Source organism: Coregonus clupeaformis, unplaced genomic scaffold (assembly GCF_020615455.1).
Source record: "Coregonus clupeaformis isolate EN_2021a unplaced genomic scaffold, ASM2061545v1 scaf0120, whole genome shotgun sequence".
NCBI classification, from domain to species: domain Eukaryota; kingdom Metazoa; phylum Chordata; class Actinopteri; order Salmoniformes; family Salmonidae; genus Coregonus; species Coregonus clupeaformis.
In genome coordinates this window covers 720419-733959 of record NW_025533575.1, presented here as the reverse complement: position 1 = coordinate 733959, position 13541 = coordinate 720419, and the positions used below count along the sequence as shown (strand labels likewise).

General features: G+C 43.3%; 1 protein-coding gene across 1 annotated transcript; it reads left to right on the top strand.

The window, feature by feature from the left end:
- The first annotated feature begins 8075 nt into the window (after positions 1 to 8075).
- On the top strand, positions 8076 to 13305 carry LOC121563188 (ninjurin-1-like). Its single transcript, XM_041875177.2, has 3 exons — positions 8076 to 8287; positions 8454 to 8533; positions 11949 to 13305. Exons 1-3 carry the CDS (start codon positions 8214 to 8216, stop codon positions 12095 to 12097), a joined length of 303 nt encoding a protein of 100 aa, XP_041731111.2. The 5' UTR covers positions 8076 to 8213; the 3' UTR covers positions 12098 to 13305.
- Positions 13306 to 13541: the final 236 nt, after the last annotated feature.

Here is a 13541-nt window from a genome sequence, read left to right as displayed (position 1 = left end):
GCTGACTGTAGCAGTCTCCGAGGAGAGGACATGTGAACCAGTCGCAGTATACAGTATATACAGTGGGGGAAAAAAGTATTTAGTCAGCCACCAATTGTGCAAGTTCTCCCACTTAAAAAGATGAGAGAGGCCTGTAGTTTTCATCATAGGTACACGTCAACTATGACAGACAAATTGAGATTTTTTTTTCCAGAAAATCACATTGTAGGATTTTTAATGAATTTATTTGCAAATTATGGTGGAAAATAAGTATTTGGTCACCTACAAACAAGCAACATTTCTGGCTCTCACAGACCTGTAACTTCTTTTTTAAGAGGCTCCTCTGTCCTCCACTCGTTACCTGTATTAATGGCACCTGTTTGAACTTGTTATCAGTATAAAAGACACCTGTCCACAACCTCAAACAGTCACACTCCAAAGTCCACTATGGCCAAGACCAAAGAGCTGTCAAAGGACACCAGAAACAAAATTGTAGACCTGCACCAGGCTGGGAAGACTGAATCTGCAATAGGTAAGCAGCTTGGTTTGAAGAAATCAACTGTGGGAGCAATTATTAGGAAATGGAAGACATACAAGACCACTGATAATCTCCCTTGATCTGGGGCTCCACGCAAGATCTCACCCCGTGGGGTCAAAATGATCACAAGAACGGTGAGCAAAAATCCCAGAACCACACGGGGGACCTAGTGAATGACCTGCAGAGAGCTGGGACCAAAGTAACAAAGCCTACCATCAGTAGCACACTACGCCGCCAGGGACTCAAATCCTGCAGTGCAAGACGTGTCCCCCCTGCTTAAGCCAGTACATGTCCAGGCCCGTCTGAAGTTTGCTAGAGTGCATTTGGATGATCCAGAAGAGGATTGGGGAGAATGTCATATGGTCAGATGAAACCAAAATAGAACTTTTTGGTAAAAACTCAACTCGTCGTGTTTGGAGGACAAAGAATGCTGAGTTGCATCCAAAGAACACCATACCTACTGTGAAGCATGGGGGTGGAAACATCATGCTTTGGGGCTGTTTTTCTGCAAAGGGACCAGGATGACTGATCCGTGTAAAGGAAAGAATGAATGGGGCCATGTATCGTGAGATTTTGAGTGAAAACCTCCTTCCATCAGCAAGGGCATTGAAGATGAAACGTGGCTGGGTCTTTCAGCATGACAATGATCCCAAACACACCGCCCGGGCAACGAAGGAGTGGCTTCGTAAGAAGTATTTCAAGGTCCTGGAGTGGCCTAGCCAGTCTCCAGATCTCAACCCCATAGAAAATCTTTGGAGGGAGTTGAAAGTCCGTGTTGCCCAGCGACAGCCCCAAAACATCACTGCTCTAGAGGAGATCTGCATGGAGGAATGGGCCAAAATACCAGCAACAGTGTGTGAAAAACTTGTGAAGACTTACAGAAAACGTTTGACCTGTGTCATTGCCAACAAAGGGTATATAACAAAGTATTGAGAAACTTTTGTTATTGACCAAATACTTATTTTCCACCATCATTTGCAAATAAATTCATTAAAAATCCTACAATGTGATTTTCTGGATTTTTTTTCCTCATTTTGTCTGTCATAGTTGACGTGTACCTATGATGAAAATTACAGGCCTCTCTCATCTTTTTAAGTGGGAGAACTTGCACAATTGGTGGCTGACTAAATACTTTTTTTCCCCACTGTACATTCCTCCTCTCCTATACGCCCTCCCTCCCTCAGCACATGGTGGGACATGAGATCAGTGTTATGAAAGACATAGAGTTCTAGGAACGCAGATATCAGTTCCAAGAGATCAGGGAAGGACATAGGAGGAACACCAACCGAGCAGTGCAGTAAAGATCAATCCTACGCCAATTTGTATTACCCGTGACTGTATATTGGTCAGGTCGTTATTGTAAAAGAGAATGTTTTCTCAATTACTTTACCAAAACTAAAGTTTAGAATTCTTCAAATGACTTACAACTTGTTGATTTTCTCTTCAGTACACTTGAGAGAAAAAGTAATCTGAAAGTTTCAAGTTTCAACGTTTATTCGCCAGGTACACAGGACGCAACAGGTGTAAAACAGTACAGTGAAATTCTTACCTTGAGAGCTCTTTCCCAACAACGCAGTGATAATAATAACAGAGAATACATGTTTTAAAACAAGTTGTACGATACAGGTTGAAGAAGCATGAGAGTAACACCAAGATGTTGTCTGTATCAAGTTGGGTTCACAGATCATAGGGTCTTACAGGAGGCATGTATAGGTTTAAAGAGGGGCTGAAATGGCCACTTTCATCATCATTTTCTCAAAAATGTTTTGTGATACAAAAGTAAAAAGAACGTCAAACATCCTTCCTCCCAATGAAGTTTATATGTGAGAATTGCCAGAACAATTTCAGATACCAAAAATATTTCTCACCTACTCTGGCGTGGAATCGCCCACAAAGGAGTTGCTGACAGACAGATGACAGTGTTATGACAGACTTACAGTTTGAGGAATACGTACATCATTTCCAAGAGATCAGGGAAGGGACTAAGATCATAGCAGGAATAGCAACAGTACAAAGCAGTACACCATTTATAACCACAGCTCAAACTATAACAACAACAACAACCCCCCTCTTCAGAGGACAACTTTATTACTATGATTGTTTACTTACAACTTTCCCCTTTTCTCCTCAGTAGAAGAGGGGGTACCATTTGAGAGAAAGTGGTTCCAGTTCGAGGAATATGTACGTCATTTCCAAGAAACCAGGGAGAGAAGAGAACATAGGAAAAACACCAACAATTTAGCACTGTACAGTACCCAGACCCTCCCCTTAGCAGGACAACTTTATCACTGGACAGTACCCAAACCTTCCCCTTAGCAGGACACCTTTATTACTGTACAATGTAGCACCCCCCAAACCGTCCCCTTAGCAGGACACCTTTATTACTGTACAATGTCGCACCACCCAAACCTTCCCCTTAGCAGGACACCTTTATTACTGTACAATGTAGCACCCCCCAAACCTTCCCCTTAGCAGGACACCTTTATTACTGTACAATGTCACACCCCCCAAACCTTCCCCTTAGCAGGACACCTTAATTACTGTACAATGTAGCACCCCCCCAAACCTTCCCCTTAGCAGGACACCTTTATTACTGTACAATGTAGCACCCCCAAACCTTCCCCTTAGCAGGACACCTTTATTACTGTACAATGTAGCACCCCCCAAACCTTCCCCTTAGCAGGACACCTTAATTACTGTACAATGTAGCACCCCCCCAAACCTTCCCCTTAGCAGGACACCTTTATTACTGTACAATGTAGCACCCCCAAACCTTCCCCTTAGCAGGACACCTTTATTACTGTACAATGTAGCACCCCCAAACCTTCCCCTTAGCAGGACACCTTTATTACTGTACAATGTAGCACCCCCAAACCTTCCCCTTAGCAGGACACCTTTATTACTGTACAATGTAGCACCCCCAAACCTTCCCCTTAGCAGGACACCTTTATTACTGTACAATGTAGCACCCCCCAAACCTTCCCCTTAGCAGGACAACTTTATTACTGTACAATGTCACACCCCCCAAACCCTCCCCTTAGCAGGACATCTTTATTACTGTACAATGTAGCACCCCCCAAACCTTCCCCTTAGCAGGACACCTTTATTACTGTACAATGTAGCACCCCCAAACCTTCCCCTTAGCAGGACACCTTTATTACTGTACAATGTAGCACCCCCCAAACCTTCCCCTTAGCAGGACACCTTTATTACTGTACAATGTAGCACCCCCAAACCTTCCCCTTTAGCAGGACACCTTTATTACTGTACAATGTAGCACCCCCAAACCTTCCCCTTAGCAGGACACCTTTATTACTGTACAATGTAGCACCCCCCAAACCTTCCCCTTAGCAGGACACCTTTATTACTGTACAATGTAGCACCCCCAAACCTTCCCCTTAGCAGGACACCTTTATTACTGTACAATGTAGCACCCCCAAACCTTCCCCTTAGCAGGACACCTTTATTACTGTACAATGTAGCACCCCCAAACCTTCCCCTTAGCAGGACACCTTTATTACTGTACAATGTAGCACCCCCCAAACCTTCCCCTTAGCAGGACACCTTTATTACTGTACAATGTAGCACCCCCCAAACCTTCCCCTTAGCAGGACACCTTTATTACTAGCTACAACTATCTACTATGACTAGCTATATACACTACATATTTTGACATCTCTCTTTAGTACAGCTGTACACCATTTGAAAGTGTGGATCTGAAGAGAAATACACAGGAGTTCAGGTGTGAGTAGAAGCTATATACAATAGAAATATAAAATAAGTTACCTTTTGTAGTGAGGGAACCTCTTTTTTTGCAGGTAAAGGCAGTGGAAACTATCCCTTAAATGAATATGAGCTAGCTAAACAGAACAAACAGGTCTGGAATCAGGCAACACAACCTGTAACCATCAGTATAATTTCCTGGTGGAGATGTTTATTGTGATATCTTTGTTATGAGGGGAGCAACAGTATCCTGATGGGTTAGAGGATATCTTTGTTTGCATGCTTCTCTTCTTGTTGCTAGATATGTCATAACAACTACAGCTGATCCTCTCCACACCGCTCTCGTTGCTCAACATAGCGGAAACACACACACGTGCACGAGAGCATGCAGGAACGGGGCGTGCAAGACGCGTGCACACACACACAAACACACACGCACATGCACACGCACACACACACTTTACTTCTCAAACAGAAAAGTTGGCTCCATGCAGTCTGAGTAAATGGAAATGGCCCATTAACTTAGATATGAAAGCAATTTACAATGAAAAATCTATAAAACAATTGTTTCAACTACCGAATAATTACACATTACAATTTCAAATCATCATTCATCATAAATCAAATCTCCAGTCATGGTCAGTGCTGTCCTCTATTGGTCATTTACTGCTATTACAAGTAAAGCTGTCTTAGAAAAACACTCAGCATAGCAGTTTGTTCATAATGCCCCGTTATGTTGATAACTACAACTATATTCCCTCTCCTTCTCTGTACTTCTCCTCTATAGCAACATTAGTGGATTAGGTTACATGCTTGGTCTCTCCTCACATACAGTGAGGGGAAATAAGTATTTGATCCCCTGCTGATTTTGTACGTTTGCCCACTGACAAAGACATGATCAGTCTATCATTTTAATGGTAGGTTTATTTGAACAGTGAGAGACAGAATAACAACAAAAAAATCCAGAAAAACGCATTTCAAAAATATTATAAATTGATTTGCATTTTAATGAGGGAAATAAGTATTTAACCCCTTCTCAATCAGAAAGATTTCTGGCCCCCAGGTGTCTTTTATACAGGTAACGAGCTGAGATTAGGAGCACACTCTTAAAGGGAGTGCTCCTAATCTCAGCTTGTTACCTGTATCCACAGAAGCAATCAATCAATCAGATTCCAAACTCTCCACCATGGCCAAGACCAAAGAGCTCTCTAGGGATGTCAGGGACAAGACTGTAGACCTACACAAGGCTGGAATGGGCTACAAGACCATCGCCAAGCAGCTTGGTGAGAAGGTGACAACAGTTGGTGCGATTATTCGCAAATGGAAGAAACACAAAAGAACTGTCAATCTCCCTTGGCCTGGGGCTCCATGCAAGAGGAATCAGCCCAGAACTACATGGTAGGATCTTGTCAATGATCTCAAGGCAGCTGGGACCATAGTCACCAAGAAAACAATTGGTAACACACTACGCCGTGAAGGACTGAAATGCTGCAGCGCCCGCAAGGTCCCCCTGCTCAAGAAAGCACATATACAGGGCCGTCTGAAGTTTGCCAATTAACATCTGAATGATTCAGAGGAGAACTGGATGAAAGTGTTGTGGTCAGATGAGACCAAAATCGAGCTCTTTGGCATCAACTCAACACGCCATGTTCGGAGGAGGAGGAATGCTGACTATGACCCCAAGAACACCATCCCCACCGTCAAACATGGAGGTGGAAACATTATGCTTTGGGGGTGTTTTTCTGCTAAGGGGACAGGACAACTTCACCGCATCAAAGGGACGATGGACGGGGCCATGTACCGTCAAATCTTGATGAGAACCTCCTTCCCTCAGCCAGGGCATTGAAAATGGGTCGTGGATGGGTATTCCAGCACGACAATGACCCAAAACACACGGCCAAGGCAACAAAGGACTGGCTCAAGAAGAAGCACTTTAAGGTCCTGGAGTGGCCTAGCCAGTCTCCAGACCTTAATCCCATAGAAAATCTGTGGAGGGAGCTGAAGGTTTGAGTTGCCAAACGTCAGCCTCGAAACCTTAATGACTTGGAGAAGATCTGCAAAGAGGAGTGGAACAAAATCCCTCCTGAGATGTGTGCAAACCTGCTTGCCAACTACAAGAAACGTCTGACCTCTGTGATTGCCAACAAGGGTTTTGCCACCAAGTATGTTTTGTAGAGGGGTCAAATACATATTTCCCTCATTAAAATGCAAGTCAATTTATAACATTTTTGACATGCGTTTTTCTGGATTTTGTTGTTGTTATTCTGTCTCTCACTGTTCAAATAAACCTACCATTAAAATTATAGACTGATCATTTCTTTGTCAGTGGGCAAACGTACAAAATCAGCAGGGGATTAAATACTTTTTTCCCTCACTGTATGTCTTGCTAACACACTACTGAAATAGCTGCTTTGTGGAAGCTAGGGGGCCTGCTGTACACACACACACTCACACACACACACACCCTGTGTGGGTGAACTAGACCCAATGGGGTATAGTGCTGGTCTGGTGGAGTCTGATGGTCTACTGGTCTGGTCTGGTCTGATGGTCTACTGGTCTGGTCTGGTGGAGTCTGATGGTCTACTGGTCTGGTCTACTGGTCTGGTCTGGTGGAGTCTGATGGTCTACTGGTCTGGTCTGGTCTGATGGTCTACTGGTCTGGTCTGGTCTGGTCTGGTGGAGTCTGATGGTCTACTGGTCTGGTCTGGTGGAGTCTGATGGTCTACTGGTCTGGTCTGGTGGAGTCTGATGGTCTACTGGTCTGGTGGAGTCTGATGGTCTACTGGTCTGGTCTGGTGGAGTCTGATGGTCTACTGGTCTGGTGGAGTCTGATGGTCTACTGGTCTGGTCTGGTGGAGTCTGATGGTCTACTGGTCTGGTGAGTCTGATGGTCTACTGGTCTGGTCTGGTCTGATGGTCTACTGGTCTGGTCTACTGGTCTGGTCTGGTCTACTGGTCTGGTCTGGTGGAGTCTGATGGTCTACTGGTCTGGTCTGGTCTACTGGTCTGGTCTGGTGGAGTCTGATGGTCTACTAGTCTGTCTGCTGCAGCTGGGATCAGGTTTCAACCATCTGATCTCCCCTGAGCAACAGAGCAAACACACACACACACAGCATGTACACCATGATGTACACACTCTAACACACACACACACAGCATGTACACCATGATGTACACACTCTAACACACACACACACAGCATGTACACCATGATGTACACACTCTAACACACACAGAGCCTTCAGAAAGGATTCATACCCCTTGACTTATTCCACATTTTGTTGTGTTACAGCCTGAATTCAACATTTTTTCACCCATCTACACACAATACCCCATAATGACAAAGTGAAATATGTTTTTAGAAATGTTTGCAAAGTTATTGAAAATATCTCATTTACATAAGTATTCACACCCCTGAATCATCTTTGGCAGCGATTACAGCTGTGAGTCTTTCTGGGTAAGTCTCTAAGAGCTTTCCACACCTGGATTGTGTTACAGTGTAGTCCCCTCCCCTCACCACTGTTTCCAAAGTTGTATTGTATTTGCTGCCATCTACTGTTCAAAGGGGAGAGACAACTAGTGGGTAGAGGATTTTACTCACCCCTCCCTCCCTCCCTCCCTCCCTCAGGGTGGTGACTCTAGTTTCAACCTGAACCACTATGCCACTAAGAATACCGTAGCAGAGAGAATGTTAGACGTGTCCTTACGCATGGCTAATACTCATGTCTAATACTCATGTCTAATACTCATGTCTAATACTCATGGCTAATACTCATGTCTAATACTAATGTCTAATAATCATGTATAATGCTCATGGCTAATACTCATGGCTAATACTCATGGCTAATACTCATGTCTAATACTCATGGCTAATATTCATGTCTAATACTCTCTCTCTCTCGCTCTCTCTCAGGGTGGTAACACTAGTCTGAATCTGAACCATTATGCCACTAAGAAGACGGTAGCAGAGAGCATGTTAGACGTGGCCCTGCTGATGGCCAACGCTGCCCAGCTGAAGGCCGTCCTGGAGCAGGGGCCAGACTTCAGGTATTTTGATTACATTTTATTTTATTTGACAATTTAAAACACAACTGGATACTTGTGTGTAAAATAATTGTAAAAATAAAGTTTCCCGACTTACTGTATTTCCATTGTAGTCGTCTGGCTTTGGCCACCAGGCAGGATAAGTCTAAGAGATCATCCATCATTACAGGTACTACATCACCGTCCTGGTCCTCATCGGGTCTTCACTGCTCTTCCAGGTGCTGGCTGGGATACTGTTTGTCGCCATGGGTGAGTCTGGAATTGTAAAGTCAAGTAAAGTGTCATTATAGTAAAACAGCCGGACTGTAAGTTGTCCATGCGAGGGGCAACAAAAGCACACAGTCCATTTCACTATTTCAAACAAAGTGTGTTGTAAACTGTTTATTACTGACCTATAAACAATAATCTCAGTCTCTAAAGCGCTTATAAACCCTTTATAGCATCAGTGGCGTGTATCCATGGATGCCAAGGGAAGACAGGCTTCCCCAAATAGTTGACCAATCTTACCAGAGAAATCATCAGAGCGAGGGAAACAGCGCCCCTCTGTCTCAGTATGTGTAGCCCATGTATCTGATGCTGTCTGGAACAAAAGAGTATAACATGTTGCTGCGGTAGCATTTGATTGATTGATGCCAGCAAGCATTTGGCCTCCCTTGAGGGATTTGGCTTCACATCAATCAAATCACATCCTATGCAAAACGTCATCATTGTCAGAAAAACGTGTCTGTTTTTAATTAATAATTACTTGCATGCGCATGCAAGCGTACACACACACACACACACACTCACACAGAAATCAGTCCCATGGACAGCCACATGATATTTAGCAACATTGATTAGACTGAATTGTTTTTGGTATCTTTAAGTTTGTTTTCAGTGTATTAAACTAAGCATATATTGTTATTGTTGATTTGAAATGAAATTCTGGTGGAATAGCGGAGGCAGTTCTCCTGTTGTCTTTGGCTGACTTGCGGTAACTCCGTAGCTCTAAATCAGTAGTTTAGTAAACTGCCGAAAACATTAACTTGCTTGACTGTGCTGCAGGTCATATACGGTGGGGGAAAAAAGTATTTAGTCAGCCACCAATTGTGCAAGTTCTCCCACTTAAAAAGATGAGAGAGGCCTGTAATTTTCATCATAGGTACACGTCAACTATGGCAGACAAATTGAGAAAAAAAAATCCAGAAAATCACATTGTAGGATTTCTAATGATTTTATTTGCAAATTATGGTGAAAATAAGTATTTGGTCACCTACAAACAAGCAAGATTTCTGGCTCTCACAGACCTGTAACTTCTTCTTTAAGAGGCTCCTCTGTCCTCCACTCGTTACCTGTATTAATGGCACCTGTTTGAACTTGTTATCAGTATAAAAGACACCTGTCCACAACCTCAAACAGTCACACTCCAAACTCCACTATGGCCAAGACCAAAGAGCTGTCAAAGGACACCAGAAACAAAATTGTAGACCTGCACCAGGCTGGGAAGACTGAATCTGCAATAGGTAAGCAGCTTGGTTTGAAGAAATCAACTGTGGGAGCAATTATTAGGAAATGGAAGACATACAAGACCACTGATAATCTCCCTCGATCTGGGGCTCCACGCAAGATCTCACCCTGTGGGGTCAAAATGATCACAAGAACGGTGAGCAAAAATCCCAGAACCACACGGGGGGACCTAGTGAATGACCTGCAGAGAGCTGGGACCAAAGTAACAAAGCCTACCATCAGTAACACACTACGCCGCCAGGGACTCAAATCCTGCAGTGACAGACGTGTCCCCCTGCTTAAGCCAATACATGTCCAGGCCCGTCTGAAGTTTGCTAGAGTGCATTTGGATGATCCAGAAGAGGATTGGGAGAATGTCATATGGTCAGATGAAACCAAAATAGAACTTTTTGGTAAAAACTCAACTCGTCGTGTTTGGAGGAGAAAGAATGCTGAGTTGCATCCAAAGAACACCATACCTACTGTGAAGCATGGAGGTGGAAACATCATGCTTTGGGGCTGTTTTTCTGCAAAGGGACCAGGACGACTGATCCGTGTAAAGGAAAGAATGAATGGGGCCATGTATCATGAGATTTTGAGTGAAAACCTCCTTCCATCAGCAAGGGCATTGAAGATGAAACGTGACTGGGTCTTTCAGCATGACAATGATCCCAAACACACCGCCCGGGCAACGAAGGAGTGGCTTCGTAAGAAGCATTTCAAGGTCCTGGAGTGGCCTAGCCAGTCTCCAGATCTCAACCCCATAGAAAATCTTTGGAGGGAGTTGAAAGTCCGTGTTGCCCAGCGACAGCCCCAAAACATCACTGCTCTAGAGGAGATCTGCATGGAGGAATGGGCCAAAATACCAGCAACAGTGTGTGAAAACCTTGTGAAGACTTACAGAAAACGTTTGACCTGTGTCATTGCCAACAAAGGGTATTTAACAACGTATTGAGAAACTTTTGTTATTGACCAAATACTTATTTTCCACCATAATTTGCAAATAAATTCATTCAAAATCCTACAATGTGATTTTCTGGATTTTTTTCCCTCATTTTGTCTGTCATAGTTGACGTGTACCAATGATGAAAATTACAGGCCTCTCTCATCTTTTTAAGTGGGAGAACTTGCACAATTGGTGGCTGACTAAATACTTTTTTTCCCCACTGTACAGTGCCTTGCAAAAATATTCATCCCCCTTGGCGTTTTTCCTATTTTGTTGCATTACAACCTGTAAAATTGATTTTTTTTGGGATTTCATGTAATGGACATACACAAAATAGTACAAATTGGTGAAGTGAAATGAAAAAAATAACTTATTTCACCCTCCAGCAGGACAATGACCCTAAGCATACTGCTAAAGCAACACTCGAGTGGTTTAAGGGGAAACATTTAAATGTCTTAGAATGGCCTAGTCAAAGCCCAGACCTCAATCCAATTGAGAATCTGTGGTATGACTTAAAGATTGCTGTACACCAGCAGAACCCATTCAACTTGAAGGAGCTGGAGCAGTTTTGCCTTGATGAATGGGCAACAATCCCAGTGGCTAGATGTGCCAAGCTTATAGAGACATACCCCAAGAGACTTGCAGCTGTAATTGCTGCAAAAGGTGGCTCTACAAAGTATTGACTTTGGGGAGGTGAATAGTTATGCACGCTCAAGTTTTCTGTTTTATTTGTCTTATTTCTTGTTTATTTCACAATAAAAAACATTTTGCATCTTCAAAAGTGGTAGGCATGTTGTGTAAATCAAATGATACAAACCCCCAAAAAATCATTTTAATTCCAGGTTGTAAGGCAACAAAAGAGGAAAAATGCCAATGGGGGTGAATACTTTCGCAAGCCACTGTAACTGTTTGTTCCATGCAATATTTGCTTTGTGGACTTCACCTGACAGATGTTGCTCTCCGGTTTTGTGATGAAACAAACGTACGTGTAGTTGAATTTATTCCGCCACTGTGTGACTGTTGTTTTTTGGTTGTCACGGCCTTATTGTATATCACTGTGGAGTAGGAACTAATGGGTTATAGAGCAAACAACGCAATTATCACAACATAGGTTGTAATATGGCTTTTTTACTGGCTTGGCTTGGCTTCCTCATTAATATTATCCACGCACCACTGCTGTATAGCATCAAGTCTCACCTCAGGGACAACACTACTTGTCTCTGTGTGTTCCAGCTCGTAAGGACCTGAACAACGTAGCCAACCAGAGGAAGCTGGACATAATGAACAACGTGGCCACCGGCCTTGTCTTCATCACCACCATCATCAACATCTTCATCACCGCATTTGGAGTGCAGAAAACTGGCCTGTACCCCAAAACCTAGACAGAAGGCTTGCCTGTACCCCAAAACCTAGACAGAAGGCTTGCCTGTACCCCAAAACCTAGACAGAAGGCTTGACTGTACCCCAAAACCTAGACTGAAGACTGCCCTGTACCCCAAAACCTAGACTGAAGACTTGCCTGTACCCCAAAACCTAGACTGAAGACTGGACTGTACCCCAAAACCTAGACTGAAGACTTGCCTGTACCCCAAAACCTAGACTGAAGACTGCCCTGTACCCCAAAACCTAGACAGAAGGCTTGCCTGTACCCCAAAACCTATACGGTAGACTGGACTGTACCCCAACACCTAGACTGAAGACTTGCCTGTACCCCAAAACCTAGACAGAAGGCTTGCCTGTACCCCAAAACCTAGACAGAAGGCTTGACTGCACCCCAAAACCTAGACTGAAGACTGCCCTGTACCCCAAAACCTAGACTGAAGACTTGCCTGTACCCCAAAACCTAGACTGAAGACTGCCCTGTACCCCAAAACCTAGACAGAAGGCTTGCCTGTACCCCAAAACCTATACGGTAGACTGGACTGTACCCCAACACCTAGACTGAAGACTTGCCTGTACCCCAAAACCTAGACTGAAGACTGCCCTGTACCCCAAAACCTAGACTGAAGACTGCCCTGTACCCCAAAACCTAGACTGAAGACTGGCCTGTACCCCAAAACCTAGACTGAAGACTGCCCTGTACCCCAAAACCCAGAATGAAGACTGACCTGTAACCCAAAACCTAAACAGAAGACTGACTTGTACCCCAAAACCTAGACAGACTACTGACCTGTACCCCAAAACCTAGAGTGATATACTTCAGAGATATATCTTTTAAAACACGGTTGAGAAACGACAATACAGATGTACTATTGTTTTTTATTGTCACTTTTTAATCAGAAGAGATTTGTAAAAGGAATATATTAATAATTGTATATGTCAAAAAGTAGATTTGTCTTATTCTAATGTGTAGAGCTCAGAAAACGTGCTTGGGCTACAGACTCTCTAGACAAACGGGTCGCCTCCCACAATTGACCGATGTTCCAGCATGTCCTGGGACTGGGATTTCCGAGAATGGCTACAGTTAAAGGGTATTCAAATAATATAAGGGGAAACAGTGACTACTAGTGGTCTTTATTTTACTAATAAAGAGTGATACTCAATGTATCCAAAGTGTATCTCTAATGCAATAAACTCCATACAACAACTGTGTCTTGGTCAAATGTTCTGTTATGTGAGTCCTTAGACATGTGATACTGAATAAAGGTGCTTAGAAATGATAAATAATAGGGTTAGGGAGTAAATGTTGACATGTAAATCAGTTACATGTAATCTGATTACAAAAAAACTGTAACTGTAATCGGTTATGTTACCAGCAAAAACATTGTAATCAGATTACAGATACTTTTGAAAAACGAGATGATTACTTCTTGGATTACTTTAAAA

What these genes read in the sequence shown, in the direction of transcription:
- LOC121563188 (XM_041875177.2), top strand. Translation starts at nt 8,214, where the DNA reads ATGTTAGACGTGGCCCTGCTGATGGCCAACGCTGCCCAGCTGAAGGCC. An exon ending in GAGCAGGGGCCAGACTTCAG is followed by an intron (nt 8,288 to 8,453) that starts GTATTTTGATTA and finishes CCATCATTACAG; the next exon opens with GTACTACATCACCGTCCTGG. An exon ending in GATACTGTTTGTCGCCATGG is followed by an intron (nt 8,534 to 11,948) that starts GTGAGTCTGGAA and finishes TGTGTGTTCCAG; the next exon opens with CTCGTAAGGACCTGAACAAC.